General features: G+C 36.3%; 1 protein-coding gene across 1 annotated transcript in view; it reads left to right on the top strand.

The window, feature by feature from the left end:
- Window positions 1–4,306: 4,306 nt before the first annotated feature.
- The window catches only part of LOC114224854 (A disintegrin and metallopeptidase domain 3-like), a 165,222-nt gene continuing 145,701 nt past the window's right edge, over window positions 4,307–23,827 (top strand). Inside the window, exons 1-4 of the mRNA XM_088021314.1 lie at window positions 4,307–4,364; window positions 4,923–5,005; window positions 17,485–17,540; window positions 23,471–23,549. Coding sequence (XP_087877440.1) covers window positions 4,307–4,364; window positions 4,923–5,005; window positions 17,485–17,540; window positions 23,471–23,549 — 276 coding nt within the window. The remainder of the gene's footprint in view (window positions 4,365–4,922; window positions 5,006–17,484; window positions 17,541–23,470; window positions 23,550–23,827) is intronic.

Genomic DNA, 23,827 nt, shown 5'->3' with positions numbered 1-23,827 from the left:
ACAGTTTAATAAACTGTATAGTTGATTCATTAGGTAATTCAACAAATATTTATTCAGCATGTGGTTATGGACTACTTACTATACGCTAGACATTCCTCTAGGCAAGGCGAGAAAAATAGAAATTAAAAAAATAAAGAAATTCTTGCCTTATGCAGCTTACATTCTAATTAGGAAAGTATTACTATCGTTAACTATATTCTAGTGTCCCACAGTAGACAATGCCTCTTAACATTTGAACTGATATTTTTATGACCCTCTTAACACATTTGCATAATGTTTTTTCCCTTCTTTATTTTTCAGAAAATAGTATAAGTTATTAACTTAATGTTTTAATCATGTCTCTTTCAAAGTGTGATTTCATTTTCTTTTTACTTTCATATTTTATTTTCTAATCACCCCTTCCTATCCACCTTCACCCTTGTTATGTTTCTTCCTTCCTAACCAGAACTTTCTGGCCCTGCTAAAAGTATAAACTACCCCTTCTAATATCTACAGCATTTCATCTCCTTTTCTTTCTGCATGATGGCTTCTGTCGCTGCTGTTCTGCCAGCTTCTCACAAGGTCTTTTTGGCTAACAGAAAAATGCACCACTCAAATCCCCCTTGAAGAAAGGATTTGCTACCCAAGGGAGAAGTGTGACTAGCCAACAGCCTCAAACTCTTAGTTGCTTTAAGGTCAGTCTCAGCTTTTGAGCCAACTACATGACCTTTTGGTAGTGCATCAGTTCAATTACTGAGCAAGCCACCTGTAATGAAGGCCTAAACTTCATCTCCTTTAATGAGTAATCTTTGCTCTGGAGATTCCTGGCTCTGGAGCAACCCTTCTGGATTGGCGGAAACTCTGTCAGGTCTTTATTATGGTCCTAGGCTCCCTTTCCCAATTCTGTTTCCTCTTTCACAACTGTTATGCCCTGGAAAACCTTTTGCTCTGTAACTCTTCCTCAGCATCTGCTTCCTGGAGAACACAAATGGGGACGTTCATTACTGACTCATTACCACCAAAACAATAATCACCTTCTCACTTCTCATTCTGCTTGGTCTCTGAGTAGCATTTGAAGTTCCTAATATTCCACTTTGAAATTCTATTTTATTTTATTTGTAGTCACCCTAATATCTTCCAGTTCTTACTCACCTTAACCTTTGTTAGCGTCACTTCAAATCTGGATTCTTTTCTTCTAATCCCTAAATCCTCTGTGTTGCCCACAAGTCTATTTTGGACCTCCTCTTTCTTTCCACTCATTTCTCTTAGATGATCTTAGTCACTCTTTTTCCTTCCTTTTTTATGGGTTTATAAGTTGATATATTTCAATTCAAGCTCTGGGGCATCAGACACCAATTTCCAACAGGTCATCCAATGTCTATACCTGCTATTTTACAAGTATCTCCAAGTCAACATCTTTAGCTGAACGTGTTATCTCCCTGTTCAAATATGCTGCTTTCAAAATTGGTGCCCCTCTCATCCAGTGGCTTAGTCATCTTAACAATTTCATCAACCTCCATAATAAAATATTCAACAAACAGACTTTCCTTCCAAAATATCTCTCTGATCTTTCTACTACTTTTGTTTTTCTTCCCACTCTAACCCTGAGGATGTAGACATTTTTGGCTTAAACTACTGAAAAGACCCTTTAGTGAGCCTGTTGCTTCTAGTCCTCATCATTTCAATCCCACCACATCCAAACTATTACAAGTTATTCTAACACAAAAATCCACATTTATTTGCCCTAAAATTCTTGGATGATTTTAAATTATTTAATTACTTAAGAATAAAGTCCTAAAATGCACTAATGTCCATATGAATCATTCACTCGTCTGAATATAACTCACATCTGAAATGTCACAGCCACCTCTAAGCTCATTTGATATCTGTAGAGGAAACAAAATTATCTTAATTATATTCTGAGAGAATTTTGAACATCCTTGTAACAAAGAATTTTTCTTTCTAGCTGTGGCATCATTTGTATGTTCAGTTTTCTGTTAGTTTCTGAGGTACTTGGAGACATGGATATTGTCACATATATTTTGATATCTGTCTAGTTCCAGGCTTGTAGTACGCATGTAAAAAACAATTGTATTAAATTCAAATGATTTGAATGTCTATAAATTATACTCATTAAAACTAAGCAGTCAATACCAACAATGGAAATACAATAATGAATTTAAATAATAAGTGTATGGTTCTCCTTTTGGTTTCTTGACTGAACAACAATGATTTTTAGTAGAACCATGGACAACCTTTTAATACTTATCATGCCTTAAGTGACATATATATTAGACTTCAAAAATTTGGTCAGGTTATAGACAATCAGGAAAAAATTTTGCTTTAAGAACAACATAATCCTGATATGTTAATTCCATCATTTCATGTAATTTGGCAAAAAGATAAAAATACTAATTTTAAGGTAGATAGAAATAATCAAATAAATGAATATGACATACAACGTGCTTCCCAACAAGAATAAATGATTAGGTTATAAACACTTTAGTGAAATATGCAGAATTGCTATTTTGAGGTTGTTTCTTCTGTTATCATTTGTTACCTGTAAGAATATTTTCTTGATAGACATTAAAGTTAGATTTTGGAAAAGCATGAAAAAAGTATATGTATTTTAATTTTTTTTAAGATTTTATTTATTTGAGAGAGCCAGAGATAGAGAGAGAGAGAGAGAGCACAAGCTGGGGGAGCAGCAGAGGGAGAGGGAGAAGCAGACTCTCCTCTGAGCAGGGACCCTGATGTGGGACTCAGTCCGAGGACCCTGGGATCATGACCTGAGCTAAAGGCAGATGCTTAACTGACTGAGCCATCCAAGCGCACCAAGAATATATATTTTTAAAAGGCTAGCTTTCTCCATTTAATTTTTTTTCTTTTGCAGACAGAAAAAACAATCATTTGGTTTTGTGGATAAATATTATATGTAAGGAATGCAAGCAAAAGTATTCCATGGAAGGACAACTCAAGAATTGTCTGGCAGGGACTTCTGGGTGGCTCAGTCAGTTGAACATCAGGCTCTTGGTTTTCACTCAGGTTCTGATCTCAGGTTCCTGGGATGGAGCCCTGCTTAGGCTCCACACTCAACCTGGAGTCTTCTTTCCCTCTCCCTCCCCCAATGCTCCTCCTTAGGCTTTCTCTCTCTCTCTGAAATAAATAAATTAAATCTTTAAAGAAAAAAAAAGAATTGTCTGGCAAAAAAGTCTTTGCAAAATGGAAATTATGCAAGTCATCAACTTGAATAGTAAGCCAAAAAATGAAATTTATTTCCAAGTTATTCCCTTTGTGTGTGTGAATGTCATACTGATGGGGGGAAAAAGTTTACATTTAACCTTTTACTAGCCACAGATTTTCCTAAGAAGCCGAGTTATACACAATGGAATAAATAAATAATGAGAAAATAAAGTTGTTCTTACAGGATCATTTCATAGTTGTGATTTGTTTTTTGGATTTTTTTTTTTTTGGCCTGATATTTAAATTGCAATTTCATACTGAGGGATTAAAATACATACATAAATCCATTTCATATTTAACTTTTTATTTAGTTTCCTTAACCAAAGGGTTTTCTTTTCTCTTTTTTAATTTTATTTATTTATTCATAAGAGACAGAGAGAGAAAGAGAGAGAGAGAGAGAGAGAGGCAGGCTCCCCACTGAGCGGGGACCCCGATGCAGGACTCCATCCCAGGACCCTAGGATCATGACATGAGCTGAAGGCAGTTGCTTAACCATCTGAGCCACCCAGGCACCCAACTAAAGTGTCTTCTAAGAAACAAAGTTATCTACCACGGAATTGGTTTAGTATCATTTTTTTTACACTCTTTATCTCTATGCACGTATGTGTATTTGTTTATGAGACTTAAATTAGAAATCCAGCGGTAGATAGTTTCCATTTTCTGTTTTCCTTCACTACTGTGAAGAAAACTACGACGTGAACTATTAACATTGCCAAGCACTTCACCAGCAGATGGCCCATTTCCAGAGGAGAATATGCACTTTATGACCCTCACGTCATCCCTGAACGCGCTTCCAATGTCCGCGTTTTGGAAAATAAAGCCCAAGCCCACGTGGGCAGCAGGACAGGTCGGCGTGTGCCTCCTGAGCTCAGCGGGCGGTGGGTGGGCGCCGGGTACTGCAACCGCTACTGCTCCGGCGGGTCCGCAGAGGGGGCGGGGTGGGCGGAGCAGCCGCACCCCCCTCCCCCCCTCCCAGCCTCTGGCGCAGACCGCAGGCCCACCCGCCCGGAACGCAGGTCCCGCGCGTGCGGCTGCCGTTCCGCAGCTAACAGCCATTACCGTGACAAGGCCGGCAGGCCCCGCAATGCTGTCTCTCCTGCTGATCCTCTCAGGCCTAGGCCGGCTGACCTCCGCGGGCCATCGTGAGTGAAGGACCCTCCTCCATAGAGGGTCACCTGTCGCAGAGCCTCTGGGCGTGGCGGGCCCCAGAACCTTGCTCCAGAACCCCGGGTCTGGCTGGGGAGAGCCCAGGGTCTTGTCAGAGCCCACTTAGAGTCAGGATCCTCCTGGGCCTGCTGCTTGGAGGGCTCGGAGCAGGACTGGGACAGTTGCCCCTCACTTGCGGGACCCCGCACTTGGAGGAGAGGGCGCGCATCTTCTGGGAGGTGGGGCCTTAAGAGCAGTACTTCTTAACCTGCTGGGGCTGAGGTCAATAAGTCTCAGTCTCTGGATGGGTCACACCCCAAAGTGTATGGATGGTGGAGGGAGCCTCTTTCTGGAATATACAAAGTCTGATTCTGTGGCGGGTGAGTGCGTGCCTCTGTGTGTGTGTGTGTGTGTGTGTGTGTGTGTGTGTGTGTGTGTGTGTGTTGTGTTGGGGCTTGGAAGTTCAAAGAGTGACGGGATGTGACAGGACACGAGAAGAATTAAGGTTGCTGCCAGGCACTGGGGAATGTTCACACATGTTTTCCTTACTGTAGATCCTGAAGCATCGCTTCTACAAATTACAGTGCCACGGAAGATTGAGACAAATACCAGTGATGGTGAAGTTTCAGAAACACATGTAATTAAGAAATCACTTTTTTATAAATGCTTTATTTTTAGTGGACTACATGACCCAAATCAATTCATGCATATATCCCTTTGAAATTTTGTGCCCTAATTACTGTGTTACTTTTGTCTGAATGAAAGCAAGTGTTTTTTTTTCATTCGTTAAGTAATACATGAACATAAAAAACTACTTTAAAACACAGACTCTGGAAAAAAGTGCCCCAAATCCGTATCACACAAAATGATATATACAGTTACTGGACTATTGAAGTATTCTTTGTGAGGTCACAATAAAATGTACTTTGTAACATGATTTTAAAATGATAATATATAAAGAACTTCTTCATGCCCAAATTTGGGTATATATATACATATATGTCTTTGTTAAAGGGGAAGTACCGATATTGTTAATCTGATTAAAATAAAACATACATTGTCAAATCTAGGTAGCACATGATGTTTTTTAATGGTAAAGCTCTTTTCATATCAGTGTGATTTTAATGAATGATTCACTAAGTATAATTTCTGTGACATCTCTATGACACATATAATTTGTGCCCATTAATTTTATTTATTTATAAGTTTTTATTTAAATTCCAATTAACATACAGTGCAATATTAGTTTCAGGTATACAATATAGTGATTCAACACTTCCATACAACACCAGGTGCTCATCACAAGTGCACTCCTTAATCTCCATCACCTATTGTTTTTTATTATGTTAGTCACCATACAGTACATCAGTAGTTTTTGATGTAGTGTTCCATGATTCATTGTTTGCATATAACACCCAGTGCTCCATGCAGTATATGCCCTCCTTAATACCCATCACCAGGCTAACCCAACCCCCCACACTTCTCCCCTCTAAAACCCTCAGTTTGTTTCTCAGAGTCCATAGTCTCTCATGGTTCATCTCTCCCTCCGATCTCCCCCCTTCATTTTTCCTTTCCTTCTCCTAATGTCCTCCATGCTATTCCTTATGTGCCACAAATAAGTGAAACCATATGATAATTGACTTTCTCTGCTTGACTTCTTTCACTTAGCATCATCTCCTCCAGTCCCATCCATGTTGATGCAAAAGTTGGGTATTCATCATTTCTGATGGCTGAGTAATATTCCATCGTATATATGGACCACATCTTTTTTATTCATTCCTCTGTTGAAGGCCATCTCGGCTTTTTCCAGAGCTTGGCTATTGTGGACATTGCTGCTATGAACATTGGTGTGCATATGGCCCTTCTTTTCACTACATCTGTGTTTTAGGGGTAAATATCCAGGAGTGCAATTGCTGGGTCATAGAGTAGCTCTATTTTTAATTTTTTGAGGAAGCTCCACACTGTTTTCAAAAGTGGCTCTACCAACTTGCATTCCCACCAACAGTGTAAGAGGGTTCCCTTTTTCCACAACCTCTCCAACATTTGTTGTTTCTTGCCGTGTCAATTTTTGTCATTCTAACTGGTGGAAGGTGGTATCTCAGTATGGTTTTTGATTTTAATTTTCCTGATGGCTAATGATGATGAACACTTTTTCAGGTGTCAGCCATTTGTATGTCTTCTTTGGAGAAGTGTCTGTTCATGTCTTCTGCCTATTTTTTGACTTGATTATTTGTTTCTTGGGTGTTGAGTTTGAGAAGTTCTTTATAGATCTTGGCCTTCAGTGCTTTCCCAATCAAAATACCAATGGCATTTTTCAAAGTGCTGGACCAAACAATCCTAAAATTTGTGTGGAATCAGAAAAGATCCCGAATCACCAAGGAAATGGTGAAAAAGAAAAACAAAGCTGGGGGCATCACATTGCCTTATTTCAAGCTATATTATAAAGCTGTGATCACCAAGACATGGTACTGGCACAAAAACAGACACATAGACCAATGGAACAGAATAGGGAGCCCTGATATGGACCCTCAACTCTATGATCAAATAATCTTCCACAAAGCAGGAAAAAATATTCAATGGAAAAAAGACAGTCTCTTCAATAAATTGTGCTGAGAAAATTGGAGAGCTATAGAATAAAGAAGAATAAAATGAACTTTCGAGACTTCATCAAGATAAAAAGCTTCTGCACAGCAAAGGAAACAGTCAACAAAGCAAAGAGGCAACCCATGGAATGGGAGAAGATTTTTGCAAATGACACTACAGACAAAGGGCTGATATCCAAGATCTATAAAGAACTTCTCAAACTCAACACCCATCACCTATTCAATGCATTCCCCATCCATCTCCCCTCTGATAACCATCAGTTTGTTCTCTATAATTTGAGTTTGTTTCTTGATTTGCCCTTCTTTCTCTTTTTTCCCCACTTTGCTCTTTTGTTTTTTTTCTTAAGTTCCACATATGAGTGAAATCATGTGGTATTTGTGTTTCTCTGACTGACTTATTTTCCTTAGCTTAATACTCTCTAGCTCTATCCATGTTCTTGCAAATGCCAAGATGTCATTCTTTTTTATGGCTCAGTAATATTCCGTGTGTGTGTGGTGTATGTGTGTGTGTGTGTGTGTGTGTGTGTGTGTGTGTGTGTCTTATTTTTCCATTCATCAATCAATGGACACTTGGGCTATTTCCATAATTTGGTTATCGTAGATAAAGCTGCTGTAAACATAGGGGTGCATGTAAGCCATTGAGTTAGTATTTTTGTATCCTTTGGGTAAATAACTAGTAGTGCAATTCCTGGATCATAGAGTAGTTCTATTTTTAACTTTTTGAGGACACTCCACACTGTTTTCCATAGTGGCTGCACCAGTTTGCATTCCCACCAACAGTGTAAGAGGGTTCTCCTTTCTCCACATTCTCTCCAACACCTGTTGTTTTTTGTGTTGTTGATTTTTAGCCATTCTGATAGGTGTGAGGTGACATCTTGTACTTTTGATTTGCATTTCCCTGATGATGAGTGATGTTGACATCTTTTCATGTGTTTGTTGGCCATCTGGATGTCTTCTTTGGAGAAATGTCTATTCATGTCTTCTGCCTATTTTTTAATTGGATTGTTTGTTTTTTGTGTGTTGACTTTGATAAATTCTTTATATATTTTGGATACTAACCCTTTTTCAGATATGTCATTTGCAAATATTTTTTTCCCATTCCATAGGTCGCCTTTTACTTTTGTTGATTGTTTCCTTTACTAAGTAAGTAGAAGCTTTTAATTTTGATTAAATCCCAATAGTTTGGTTTTGCCTTTGTTTCTCTTGCTTCAGGAGAAATATCTAGAAAAAAGTTTCTATGGTAGATGTCAGAGAGGTTGCTGCCTGTGTTCTCTTTAGAGTTTTTATGGTTTCAGGTCTCATATTTAGATCTTTAATTCATTTTGAGTTTATTTTTGTGTATGGTGTAAGAAAGTGGTTCTGTTTCATTCTTTTGCATGTTGCTGTCCAATTTTCTCAACACCATTGTTGAAGAAACTGTCTTTTTCCCATTGGATATTCTTTCCCGGTTTGTTGAAGATTAATTGACCATATAATTGTGGGTTTACTTCGGGGTTGTCTATTCTACTGATCTATGTGTCTGTTTTTGTGCCAGTACCATACTGTTTTAATCACTATAGCTTTGTAATATAACTTGAAGTCTGGAATTGTGATGCCTCCAGCTTTGCTTTTCTTTTTCAAGGTTGTTTTGGCTATTCGGGGTCTTTTGTGGTTCTATGCAAATTTTAGGATTGTTTCTTTTAGCTCTGTGAAAAAATGCTGTTGGTATTTTGATAGGGATTGCATTAAATGTGTAGGTTGCTTTGGGTAGTATAGATATTTTAACAATGTTTGTTCTTCCAGTCCATGAACATGGACTATCGTTCCATTTCTTTATGTCATCTTCAATTTCTTCCATTAATATTTTATAGTTTTCAGAGTACAGGTCTTTCACCTTGGTTAGGTTTATTCCTAGGCATCTGATGGTTTTTGGTGCAATTTTAAATTGGATTGACTCTGTAATTTCTCTTTCTGCTGTGTCATTATTGGTGTATAGAAATGCAACAGATTTATGTACATTAATTTTGTATCCTACTGCTTACTGAATTTGTGTATGAGTGCTAGCAATTTTTTGATGGAGTCTTTTGGGTTTTTTATATAGAGGATCATGTCATCTGCAAATAGTGAAAATTTTACTTCCTCCTTGCCAATTTGGATGCCTTTTCTTTTTGTTGTCTGATTGCTGAGGCTAGGACTTCCAGTACTATTTAAATAACAGTGGTGAGAGTGGACAACCTTGTCTTGTTCCTGACCCTATAGGAAAAGCTCTGTTTTTCTCCATTGAGGATGATAATTAGCTGTGCCCTTTTCATGTATAATCTTTATTATGTTGAGGTATGTTCCCTCTAAACCTACTTTGAGGGTGTTTATCATGAATGGATATTGTACTTTGTCAAATGTTTTTTCTGCATCTACTGAGAGGATCATATGGTTCTTATTCATTCTTTTATTAATGTAGTGTATTGCATTGATTGATTTGCAAATATTGAACCACTCTTGTAGCCCAGGAATAAATCCTACAACTGTGGTGAATGATTTCCTTAATATATTGTTGAATTTGATTTCCTAGTATGTTATTGAGAATTTTTACATCCATGTTCATCAGGAATATTGGCTTGTACTTATCTTTATTATTGGAGTCTTTATCTGGTTTTGGTATCAGGGTAATGCTGGCCTCATAGAATGAATTTGGGAGTTTTCCTTCCTTTTCTACTTTTTTGGAATTGTTTGAGAATAGATATTAACTCTTCTTTAAATATTGGGTAGAATTTGCCCGTGAAGCCATCTCACCCTGCAATTTTGTTTGTTGGGAGTTTTCTGATCTAATTTCTTTGCTGGTTATTAGTTTGCTCAAGTTTTCTATTTCTTTCTGTTTCAGTTATGGTAGTTTATATTTCTAGGAATTTGTCCATTTCTTCCATGTTGTCCAATTTGTTGGCATATAGTTTTCATAATATTCTCTTATAATTATTTGTATTTCTATGGTGTTGGTTGTTATTTTTCCTCCCTTGTTTATAATTTTATTTATTTGGTTGCTTTCTCTTTTATCAATCTCGTTATTTTTTTCAAAGAACCAGCTCCTGGTTTCATTGATCTAGTCTATTTTTTTTTCTTAGTTTTCGTCTCATTTATTTTTGCTCTAATCTTTACTATTTCCTTCCTTATACTGCCTTTAGGTTTCAGTTGTTGTTCTTTTTCTAAGCTCCTTTAGATGTAAGGATAGATTGTTTATTTGAGATTTTTCTTGCTTCCTTGGTAGACCTGTATTGCTTTATACTTCCCTCTTAGGACTGGTTTTGCTGTATCCTAAAGGTTTTGGACTACTGTGTTTTTATTTTCATTTGTTTCCGTGTGGTTTTTTTTTTAATTTAAATTCAATTTAGTTAACACATAGTGTATTATTAGCTTCAGTTCAATTTAGTGATTCATCAGTTGCATATAACACCCAGTGCTCATATATTATGTGCTGTCCTTAATGTCTGTCACCCAGTTACCCCATCCCCCGCACCCTCCTCCCCTCCAGCAACCCTCAGTTTGTTTCCTAAAGCTAAGAGTCTCTTATGGTTTGCCTCCCTCTTTTCAGCTTATTTTATTTTTCCTTCCCTTCCCTTATATTCATTGTTTTGTTTCTTAAATTCCACATATGAGTGAAATCATATGGTATTTATCTTTCTCTAACTGTCTTATTTCACTTAACATAATACCCTCTAGTTTCATCCACATGGTTACAAATGGCAAGATTTCATTCTTTTTGATGGCTGAGTAATATTCCATTGTATATATACACCACATCTTTTTTTTAAATTCAGTTAATTAACATATAATGTATTATTAGTTTCAGAGTCAGAGTTCAGTGATTCATCAGTTTTATATAACACCCAGTGCTCATTACATCATGTGCCCTCCTTAATGCCCATCACCCTGTTACACTAGCCCCCAAACCCTGCCCTCCAACAACCCTCAGTTTGTTTCTTATGATTAAGAGTCTCTTATGGTTTGTCTCCCTCATTAGGTCTTGTTTTATTTCTCCCTCCCTTCCTCTATGCTCCTCTGTTTTGTTTCTTAAATTCCACATATAAGTGAAATCATATGATAATTGTCTTTCTCTAATTAACTTATTTCACTTAGCATAATACCCTCCAGTTCCACATCAATGCAAATGGCAAGATTTCATTTTTTTTAATGGCTGGAAATACAAATCAAAACTGCAATGAGATACCACCTTACACCAGTCAGAATGGCTAAAGTTAACAAGTCAGGAAAAAACAAATGGTGGTGAGGATGTGGAGAAAGGGGAACCCTCTTACAGTGCTGGTGGGTACGCAGACTGGTACAGCCACCCTGGAAAATAGTATAGAGGTTCCTCTAAAAGTTAAAAATAGAGCTACCCTATGACCCAGCAATTGCACTAGTAACTTGTACTAGTAGTACAAATATGATCAAAAGTGATCTAAAGGGGCACCTGCACCCCAATGTTTCTTTCCAGTAGTACAAATATGATCAAAAGTGATCTAAAGGGGCACCTACACCCCTATGGCTCTTTCCATAGCTGGCTCTTTCCATAGTTTGGCTATGGAAAGAGCCCAGATGTCCATCAACAGATGAATGGATAAAGAAGATGTGGTGTGTGTGTGTATATATATATATATATATGAATATTACTCAGCCATGTGTTTTTTTAATTTTTTCTTTGATTTCCATTCACTGCTTAGTAGCATGTTCTTCAACCTCCATGTATTTGTGGTATTTCCAGAATTTGTCTGGTAATTCACTTCTACTTTCATAGTGTTGTCTTTAGAAAAGTTGCATGATATGATTTCAGTTTTTTGTATTTGTTGTGACCTGATTTGTGACCTAATATGTGATCTATTCTGGAGAATGTTCCGGGTGCACTTGAAAAGAATGTGAATTCTGCTGTTTTAGGATGGAATGTTCTGAATTTATCTGTTCAGTTCATCTTATCCAGTGTGTCTTTCAAAGCCATTGTTTCCTTGTTGATTTTCTGTTTAGTTGATCTGTCAATTGATGTAAGAGTGGTGTTAAAGTGTTCTATTATTGCATTATTATTAGTTCCTTTATGTTTGTTATTGTTTTATGTATTTTGGTGTTTCCATGTTGGGTACATAAATATTTACAATTGTTATATCTCCTGTCAGAATGTATCCTTTACTATGATATGGTGCCCTTCTTTGTCTCTTGTTACAGTCTTTGTTTTAAAGTCTAGTTTATTTGATATAAGTACTGCTACTCTGGCTTTCTTTTGACATCCATTTGGGAGATAAATATTTCTCCATTCCCGTATTTTTCTTCTGCAGGTGCCTTTAGGTCTAAAAATGAGTCTCTTGAAGGTACCGTATAGATCATCTTGTTTTATTATCCATTCTGATATCTATGTCTTTTGATTGCAGCATTTAGTCTGTTTACATTCAAAGTAATTATTAATAGATATGTATTTATTGCCATTTCATTATTTATTTTGTGTTGTTTCTGGTGATTTCTCTGATCCTTTCTTGTCTTTGTCACTTTTGGTCTCTCTTTTGCACTCAAAGAGTCCCTTTTAATATTTCTTGCAGGGCTGGTTTAGTGATCACAAATTCTGGGATATTCTTATTTCTCCTTCTCTTCTGAATGATATCTTTGCTGTATAGAGTATTCTTGGCTGTAAATTATTCCCATTTGGCACGCTGAATATATCATGCCACTCTCTTCTCACTTGCCAAGTTTCTGTTGAGAAATCTCCGGTTAGCCTTATGGGCCTTCCCTTGTAAGTTAAGAATTTCTTTTGTCTTGTTGCTTTTAATACATTTTCTTTATCACTATATTTTGCAAATTTAATTACAATATATCTTGGTGTTGACCTGCTTTTGTTGACTTTAATGGATGTTCTCTGTGCCTCCTGGATCTGGATGTCTGTTTCCTTCCCCAGATTAGGGATGTTTTCAGTTATTATTTCTTCAATAAAATTTTTGCTCTCTTTTCTCTGTCTTCTTCTGAGACTTATAGGTAGCACAGAAAATTGGTAAGAAAGAAAATGTCCACCTAAGTTTCTAAAGATACTAAATTTGAACTGAGTTAATTTTTAGATATATGCACAGCCATATTTTTAATTTTTGTTATTATTTGTAGGTTTGGTATAAGTCTGTAATCTTGATATATTTACCTAAATACATTTCTTTTGACTCAGGTAGAAATACAATATCTGCTTACAGATTACAGTTATAATCATGAGAATCACTTATAATTATTTGAATTAGTAATTAAATAAATTGCCAGAAAATCCTTTTAGCCAAATGGTTTTGTTTTTATTATTTATTTATTTTTTATTTATTTTTAAAAGAGAGAGGGAGAGAGGAAGAAGGAGAAAGACAGCAAGCCTAGGGGAGGGGCAGAGAGAGAAGGAGAGAAAATCTTAAGCAGGCTCCACACCCAGCATGGACCCTGACATGGAGCTCGATCCCAGGACCCAGAGATCATGACCTGAGCCAAAATCAAGATTCGGACGCTTAGCTGACTAAGCCACCCAGGTGACCTGGTTTTAAATTTTTAGGAAAAATTTTTTTAAAAATTCAAGGAAGGATGATGTGTCCTTTTCAGAGACTGGAACACAGAATAGAACATAAGTCAAGTAATCCTTCTGATCATTTAGTAATTTTTTAAAAATATTAATGTACCTTTGACAGGGAAAAAATAAAGTATGAGAAAGGGAAATTATAGTTCCTTTCACTCAACTAAATATTTAAAAAGTGAAAGTAGCAAATAATTGTAGAACATTATAACCAAATAGATTTTCTCCTCTGTTGAAGGATGTTTTAATAGTAGAAAAATGTATTAACCTATCACACTAACATATTTTAAAATATCAATGAATGTGACCAAAAGAACATTTTAGAAAATTACTCATACATTCATACATACATATTCACCAAATATGCCCATAATTCTTCCCTTCAGAAGAGAACGGCCTCAATGTGTTTAAATGGATCCAGGGAACAAGGGCAGTACCAACCAAAGCCATATATAACCTAATATCATACTTAATGTTTTACACATTACAGCATTCCATTTTAGGATCAGAATAACACAGGGGTGCCTATTATTTCCATTTTATTCAGTAATTTAAAATATAAAAAAATTAAGAAAAATATTTAAAATGTAGGGTTTAAAATGTAAGACATAGAACGGCTATTATATAGACCATGTTTCTGCTTTGAGTAACTTGGGTATATGGTGATGTCATTAACTACCTAATATCCATAATATAGAAGGGAAATTATACTGATTTGTTCTCAAACAATAGAAAGAAGAGGGATACTAAAGAAGTAGTACTTAAATCAATTTGTTTTCCATTTAGTTTGCATCTATACAATTACTGTTAACAATACCATTGTGAAATAAATGATTTGAGGGACATCCTTATACTAGTAAATCTCTGAAAATTGCAACTTGCTCTTGTCCTTCAGAAAGCCTCTCTAAATTTTAAATGATAATGAAACTTTTTAGAAAGCCTACTTATTACAACAGAATGGGTCAAATGCTAAAAAATAAAAAAAGTGAAACATCAAAAGTAAGCTGGTGCAACTATAACAATATCAGATAAAATTAAAGAAGCACTTTAAGAGATGAAAGTTACCTTAATGATAATGTGACCAATTTATCAAGATATCCTGAAGATATCACCCTACTAAATCTGTTTGTACTAAAAAACAGAGCTCTAAAATATGTAAGGCCAAAAAATACAGATAAAAGGAGGAAGAAATAATATCACAATAAATTGGGGAGATGTCAACACATCTTTATTAATAGCTGTAAACTTACAGAAGACTGAACATGAGGTTTAAAATGACTTACGCAGAAAACTGTACCTAATGACAAAATTCACATTCTTTGCAAAGTGGAAAATTTACTCACATTGACCACATGCTATGCAGTGAAGAATGTGTATGTTTTATGATGATGTCACAGATTGGGTTCTTTTGGATGCAGTCTTTGAGAAGATTCCTGTGAAGGCAGTTTATTAGGGTATGCTCTTGTGATGAGCCCCTGTGGAAGGGGAGGGGAGGAAGTGGGAAGGGGGAGAGAGAGACTCTGAGTCTCAACAACATGTGAAGCTAGCATGGCCCATCAATATCTGGAGTTGGGATGAAGGGGGTTCTCACTAAATATGGGCTGTCTTAGAAAATTGTGACTTGGTGTGAGGTGACCCTCTGTAGCTGAGGCAATTCCTAAAGAGGACAGGGAGAAGAGTGTTCTTATAGTTAGGGATACTTCCTTTAATCTGAAAAGGGGACCTGTGCTATATTCTTTCCCTCTTCTTTTCAGCTTAATTATTTTCCATAATTTTATCTTCTGTATCACTTAATCATTCCTCTGCTTCTTCCATCCTAGTGGTCATCACATCCAGTCAGTTTCGAATCTTGGTTATTGCATTTTTCATTTTGGCCTGACTAATTTTTAGGTCTTTTATTTCTGTGGTAAGAGACTCCCTGGTGTCTTCTATGTTTTTCTCAAGCCCGGCTAGTATTCTTATGATTGTCGCTTTAAATTCTGGATCAGATATATTACTTAAATATGCTTTGATTAGATCCCTGGCTGTGACCTTCTCTTGTTTTTTTCTTTGGGGATGAATTCCTCCATCTTGGCTTTTCTCTAGGTCTCTGTCTTCTGTGTGTTAGCAAAGCCTGTTAGGTTTTGGATCCCAGGAGTGATGGTTTCATGAAGAAGATACAGTCCAGGGCCTGGTGCTTCAGGAAGTGTCTCTGGTGTGTGCTTTGTGCACTCTGCTGTTGTGGTTTGGTTGCTCTTTCCCTCATGTCAGTCTTCTGCAGTTTCTCCTTGCCTGAGGGGATATTTGGAGCTTGGCCAGAGTGTGGCGCTTTAACTAGGTGTGCTCTTGTTTGCTTTTCAAAAAAGACCTAAGAGATGTTTTGCAGAACTCTGTGGTCAGTAGACATGTTGTGTGCAGGGGTTTGTGCTGGTCTTCTTGGGGAGGGGCCCGCTGCTCTGGTTCTCAGGTACATTTGCCTGAGAAAAGCCATACCTGCAGAGCACAGGGTTGTGGTACTTGGTATAACAGCTTAGGCAGTCAATGTTGGTGGAGCGCTGCTTATGAAGTTAGTTTATGCTGAGGGGCAGGAGAGAGAAATGGTGCCGGCCAGCTCCCTCGTCCCTGGAGAGGGGAGTTCGCACCTGCTGCTCCCAAGGAAGTCCTCCCTGAAGAGCAAACAATCTCCCCTCATGTATCCCAGGCATCCCTCAGATTGTTGCCTTTACCCTGTCTGCATTGGCCTCCTGCCTGACTGACAGCACAGTGCACCTTGGGCTCTATCCCAGGGAGGTTGGCTGAGTTTTAAAACTCCAAACTTTAGGGACCTGGGCTGGTGTGGACTCACGCTGTTCCTCTGGGGCAGGGTCTCACTGTTCTGGGACTGATGTAGGTTCATCCCAGAAGTGTAGTCACACCAAAGCACAAAGGGGCACAGAATTTGGAGTAAAGTGCAACAAAGGGCCAGAGTCCAGGATAGGCACCCTCAGCAGTGTCTCTGCACCGATGCTGAGGGGCAGGGAGGGTAATGGTGCACATTGGCTCTTTTGACCCCAGAAAGGCAATGCCGCCTCTCCCAGATGCACCCCAAGAAGGGGGAATGGTCTCTCCTAGTGCATTCCGGGGAACCTCAGATCACGCTGTCTGTCCTCCTTCTATCTGGGCTATCTGCTCTCCTTCTCCACAGGAGCACTGCAGCGCCCTCCAGGCTCCACACTTGCTACACCATTAAATCTAAAACGCCAGTCTTTGAGCCCCACTGGTTGTAAAACCTCCTGAAAATCCTAAAACCTCCTGTAAAACCTCCTGAAAATTTTCCCAGTCAATGGCTTTGGGGAAGTGCTATCCCCTGTGTGCTCCTCTCTCTGTCTCGGCTCTCCCTGTGACCAGGGCTCCCTCTCCTCTGCAGTATCTGCAATCTGTTTCTCCCTTAAACCATGTCTTCACACCTTGTACCTTACACAGTGTGGCTTCTTCTCTCTAGCGCAGTCCTCAGATTGATTTCTTGGGTATTCAGAATGATTTGATAGTTATCCATCTGTGTTCAGGGATGAAGCAAGCCTAGGGTCCTCCTACTACTCTGCTATCTTAGCTCCCCACTACCTGTGCTATATTCTTTAATTTTCAATTTATTTGGGCTAGAAATTGGAAAGTAGAAAAAAGATAAATTCAAGTTTCTTCAAAGATTACTCAAATTTCTAAATGTAACCATTTTAAATTAAAATTTCATTATGATAGTAAGTTCTAATGACATTCTATTAGTTTAGAAATAGATTTAGACTCCTTGATTTTATTTATATTGAATTACAATTAATTCTGTCATATATTCCAAGATTGAAGAAACATAGTCAACATGCATGTATATATAATTTTGGGACATGTGTGATACCATCTGTTTACATGAATAAGTACTTATATTTAAGAAATTATAGCTTTTGAATTAAGAATTTTAGATTTCTACTAATTACTTTCTCTCTGAATACATTGCTCTAGGTCACATATGCCATCAAAATTGAAAGGGAAACATATACTTTTCATCTTAAAAAACAGTAAGTGACCATTTTTCTTTTCATACACTTCTTTCATTTCTTCAATTTTCACAATTACTACCCTATGTTAAGCCTAAACAAGAGCTTGACTGTTGTATTTATTTAACATGTTATATCTTTGTGATTTATGACAGATTAAAATTTCAAGTCTTCATCTTGAGATTTAAATCTAATATTGGAGCCTAATTCTAATTTAATGATATAAATATTAATGTATATTAGATAAATTAAGATTATTCTATGTAACTCCTTGAAATATAACCATAAAAACATCAATGAAAGGAGTAATTTTATTTGTACATGTTTAATTTTGTTTGTCTTCATGTCATTTTACATATTTATGTGACTTTAAGCGTTTTACTTGATATTAGACCATTTTTTTCTCATCTTGGTATAATAATTTAATCTCTTAAATTTTGTTTTTTACTTTTGCTCTTTGAGGAAACCAATAATAATCATGTGTTTATATTTCTACCATTTTCTATCCTAAATTTCATCTTTCCCTTAGATAAAACATATAGAAACCAATCAATAAAGTTTGTTTTACACAAATAGAAATACAGTTTTGCCACTAGTAGGTCTTATTTAATAATGGTGTTCATTTTCTTGCTCTATGTATATATTTTTAATTCATTTTTAATAGATAACATTCCATAGTATGTAATATTGATAGATAATGAAGTTAGTTGCAGGAATTATCACTTTAGAGTCCTGCAATAAACATCCTTGTATGTCTATCTTATGTAATAGAGATTTTGTTTTGTAGGCTTGATATCAAGAAATGGGTTTCTGAATCAGGAAGTATGAATAACAGTAATAATAGCAATAATAATAATAACAACAAAAATAACTGACATTTATAGAGCATATACCAATTGCCAGGCATATTTCTTTCTTTCTTGTTTTCTTTCTTGTTTTCTTTCTTTTTTTCTTTCTTTCTTTCTTTCTTTCTTTCTTTCTTTCTTTCTTTCTTTCTTTCTTTCTTCTTTCTTTCTTTCTTTCTTTCTTTTTTTCTTTCTTTCTTTCTTTCCTTTCTCTCTCTCTCTCTCTCTCTCCCTCCCTCCCTCCCTCCCTTCCTTCCTTCCTTCCTTCCTTTCTTTTTTTTTTTTCTGTTTAGAGAGAAAGAGTGTGCACATGAGTGGGGGGGGCAGGATGGGACAGAGGGAGAAGGAGAGAGAGAATCTTAAGCAGACTCCATGCCTAACCTGAAGCCCAAAGTGAGGCTTGATTTCATGACCCTGTGATCAAGAACTGAGCCTAAATCAAGAATTGGTCGCTTAATCAACTGAGCCACCCAGGCATTCCTTGTCAGGCATATTTCTAAGCAATTTGCATGTAGTAACTGATTTAATTTTCACAACAACCTTCTTTATTACTCACATTTTGTATTAGGATTTTGAGAGAAATTGCCAGTTTCTGAAATCAGTTTAGATTTTCAAAAGTATGTGAGATGTGCTAAAATATTATATTGCATCTTTGTGTCAATTTTCCCTAAATAACTTGTCCAAACAATTATCAGCTTTTTGCATTTTCTTGTTTCCTATTTAATATTTATTTTTTCAGAGCAGTTTTAGGTTCACAGCAAAATTGAGTGGAAGGTATAGAGAGTTTCTGTATGCCCCGTGCCCCCACCCAGGTAGAGCCTCTCCTGTTATCAACATGCCCCACAAGAATGATACATTTGTTAAAATTGATGATCCTACATTGACACATCATTATCACCCAAAGGGCATATTTTATATTAGTCTCAGATTTTTTATATTGACTTTTTTCTTTTGATTAAAAATAAAAAAGGGAAATTCTGAGAATCATATAAACAGTTAGGTTCTCACCATGAGTGACACACATGTAAGCATTTTTTAATATATTTTTCTAAATGTGTACATTATAGGTAATAGTGAAATCTCTTATTCCCATGCTCACATGTATTCAGTTCTTTCAGTCCCCAGTGCTAATCACAATTATGATACTGACACATACTCTTCTGTCATAATTTTTCTTCATTCATCTGTATGCCTAGAGATTAATAAAAATCATATTTTCAGTATTGCCTTAAATAGACATAAATGGCATAATACTCCTCTATATAATTTATTTATCTTAATGTGGTGGACTACTAAAGTGACCCCAATTCTTTACTTCTCCCTGTATCTTCACTCTTTGCCATGTAACTTTGAGTTCCTATCATCAAGAGGTAGAAAATATACATCTTCCCCAGCCTCCCCACTCCCCAACCCTAGGATCTGAGTTTATTTATGTAAGGCCAATTTCATGGGTACATGATCCTCCAGGGTCCCATGTTAGAAATGCCCTGTATATTGCTGCCATGAGATTCTTAGTACTTCTAAAAAAAATAATAACCCTTGTATTTTCATTTCATCACAAGCCCTGCAAATCATGTAGCCCATTCTATGACTATGTGACTTACACAGGTTTGAAAAAGCTCACCTTCTTTCCTGCTCTCCATCTTTTTGCTCTGCCATCCCTACTAGTATATGCTTGCGCCAATTTCCTGGAAGATGGAGACAGGTGGAGCACAGCCAAGGTGCTCTAATCATCCCTAGATCAGCCAACATTCAGCTGAATGAATGAATCATTTAACATTCAGCTGAATGAATGATTGAATCCCAGACCATTGAGAAAGCCTGGCTACCATTAGCAGAACTACTGCTGCTACTCACTCATGACCCAGAAGTGTGAGCAGTAGATATTTATCATGTTATTGAATGTGGTTCTGGTTTTGGGGTTGTGCTTTTTGTGCAACATTTTGTATAATACTATTTTTTGAGATTCATTCATATTTATGTGTGCAAAATAAGTTCATATATTTTAAATACATATGTAACTATCAAGTATATCTTATTTATTATTTATTCACCCATATTTATAGCAAGAAAAAGTGTATTGTGAATATCCTGGGCACCAGTGAAATTGATGGGTTATAAATGATGCTATTCTCAGGAGTGCTATATGTTACCCATTTTTACTTGAGGGTTTATACCAATTTTCACTCACACCAATCATTCAAAAACATTTCTTTTCTCTATATTCTCAACAAAATTAGTATCTTCACTTATTTATTTTCATTAATTAACAGATAAGAAATGGTATTGTATTCTGTTTTAATATGTGCTAATGCTTTATTCTGCTTTATTTTTTTAAAGACTTTATTTATTTATTTATTTGAGAGAGAGAGAGAGGGAGAAAGCACAAGCAGGGGGAGTGGCAAAGGGAGAGGGAGAAGCAGGCTCCCCTCTGAGCAGGGAACCAATGTGATCTCAATCCCAGGACCCTGGGATCATGACCTGAGTGGAAGGCAGCCACTTAACCAACTGACCTACCCAGATGCCCCTTTATTCTGCTTTAAATAATGCTTTCAATATGTTTTAATTGTTTAAGAGTAATCTTTTCAAATGTTCACTGACTATTCTAATTGAATTTCTTCCCCTATGTTTTGTTTTTTCTTTGGGTTTTTAGTTTTAATCATTTGTTTTGAGTTACTTTCAATCCATGGCTTTTCTTTTTAAATTTTTTCTCTGTGATCAGATTGTGGGAATTTTTGTTTATTGTAGATGTTAACCTTTTATCTGTTCTAGATGTTGCACATATGCTCCCCAGCCTATTGATTTCCCCCTCATGTTTGTGGGATTCATTGCTATAAAAATGAAATTTTCATGTAATCATTTTATTCATTATTTTTGTAGGTTTTCAGATTTTTCTCTTGTGTCTCTCATGTTCTGAACTTATATCATAATATTCCTATAGTATTAAAATTTATTTTATATTTAAGATATAAATCTGAGGCATTCATTTTTTTACAACTATATTGCATTTTCCAAGTTTTATCACTTTTTTATTTGCAAATTTATGCTGACTCAGGTATTGTTTATTTAGTATACTTTCACATCGTTTTCTTCTTCAGTTAGAATATGCAGATGACATGTTTTCTGGATCTGTGCATATTTGCAAATGTCCCTTTTGTTCTCATAATTGAATAACATCTTGACAGTGTGTAGAATTTGTGAGTCCTATTCCTTTGCTATTAATTTTTATAACATGATATCGTTCATCTTACATTACGTTTCCAGTATGTTTTGTGTACATGTGAGTACACATGTATGTATGTGTGGTGTAACATTAATCCTCCCTGACATATGATAAATCCCTGAATTTTTCATTTTAGTTTTAAATCTCTACACATTTTTAAAAATTTTATGAAAATCCATGGTTTCATCTTGGGTCTTATGAATCTGCCCTCTATAGTATAGTTTTTCCTTCAACTATTTTCAAATCTTTATTTTAGCTGTGTTTTTTACTAGCAAAATATGTTCTCTTTATTGACTAGGACTCTATTTCTATTCTTAGCAAACAAATTCTCTTTGACACATTTATTGAATTATTTATTTTCATCTGTCATCATTTTAGTTCCAGAGTGTCTTTTTCTTTTCTTGAAAAGATCTGCTCTGAAAGCTTATTAGCTTTTTTAACTTTTCTTGAAATAATGATTATTTTCTTTAACCAATTTCTTCATTCAACTTCATTAGGAACTTCTTTTAAGTTTGCCTTCCACCCTTTTGTTGTTCATTTTCCTTACATTGGATGCTGTTTTCCATTGAGTGGTCATGTGTATTTCTATTAATTCACTGATTAAGGCAGACTTTTTTGTTATTTTGTGTAGAAGCAAAAGTATACTTTTGAAGACCCAGGATGAATGAACTTGCAAACTAAAGTTTTATCCTTTTAATTATGCTTTTTAATTATGCTATTTAATTATGCATGTCAGCAATCTGTTGAATTTTCTTCTCCTGCCTCTAGATTCCCATTTCCACTACCTCCATTGACATGCTTAATTATTTAAAACGTGGCTCTGCCCTTGGGCCAGAATTCATGTTCCAGGTACTTGCACCTAAAGCAACCCATGTCATCTGGTGTTGCCCTTGAATATATGTGGACTCTGAGCTGATAAATATCAGTGTTTTGTTTTGTTTTGTGTTTTTTTCTGGGAAGCTCTCTAGTTTTGTTATTTGAATTGAGGAAAAGGAAGACCTGTCTGGAATGAGAAGATGAAGCAGGTCTGGAAAGAAAAGTAATGGTGAATGTGCATACTCTGTGAGTGCTCTAGTCCCTCTTTGATTGTGGCCTTGAACTGTCCCTTGGTGTTTGGAATCCTTGAGAAACCCCAGTCTGTTGGCAATAAATCCTGGGGTCAGATTTTTCCATAACAATCACTATCTTCTCTGTAAGAAGATCACGCTTCGGTACCATTTATATGAGGCTTGTCTGAGGATTCATGTAGCTTATGAAATGTGAGCAAAGCACTAATCTGCTCCTAAAGAAAGGCTTTAGGAACTATTGTATGCTTCTACAATTTCTTTTCTCCTTCTGCTACAAGAAAGGCATGTTCCACGGGGTAGGAGGTAAGTCTTTTTCCAGGTTCCAGAATGGAGCTAAACCTGCAATAAACTTGCAAAGAACATTCATTGTTGTTTTGAGGCATTGAGAATTTGGGGGTTGTTCTGACCACAGTATAATTTCATGAAAACTAATGGAAAAAGCATATACTTTTTGTTTCTTATCAATCCATGGCTACTTGTTAGCAAATATTAACAAATTAGTAAATATTTATGCCATGAGATTTACTGATTGTTGAATCTAAAAGAAAATTTTGCCATGGGAATCCAGAAGTCCTGGTTTCTAGTATACATAAGTCTATGTCATTATGGTGTCCCTACTGCTATAGATTATATTGCTTAGTATTTTTTCTTAAACAAAATATGCTATCAGAAGTCAAATGAGATAATGGAGAGATGAGCCCATTTAATTTTTGGATATTTGAGCTTGTAAAATTGAAAATAAATTATTTAATATCAGGATTCTATTTTTGTTAATGTTACTATTACAATGAAGTGTCATTACTTTGGTTGAATTAGGTCATTTTTAGACCCTCATTTCCTGGTGTATGCATACAACAAATCAGGAACATTGTATCCAGATTCTTCACTTATAAAGGTAAGTTTTCCTTTATGCTCTGTAGATTTACTTTTTTTTATTTCATCAAGGTGCCATTGGCAGAAGAAAAATAATGCTTTCTATCCCACAGAATTATTGGGCAAGCAGTCAGAAGCCCAAATATAATGTGTCAATTACTATGAAGGCAGATTGAACAGAACAACTGCTTTTCAAATTTGGAACTCAGGAACCTCCTATCCTAAAAAGGTCTTTTAAACCATCAGAAGTATTAGTAGGGGTCTGAGAGAGAAAGAAAGTGGGTTAAGGAGCTAAGAATA

This window comes from Eumetopias jubatus, unplaced genomic scaffold (genome assembly GCF_037043125.1).
Source record: "Eumetopias jubatus isolate StellerSeaLion01/CBP00866 unplaced genomic scaffold, mEumJub1_p1.0 scaffold_2, whole genome shotgun sequence".
NCBI lineage: Eukaryota > Metazoa > Chordata > Mammalia > Carnivora > Otariidae > Eumetopias > Eumetopias jubatus.
The sequence above is the reverse complement of the archived record's forward strand: the minus strand, read 5'-3'. Positions and strand labels throughout refer to the sequence as shown.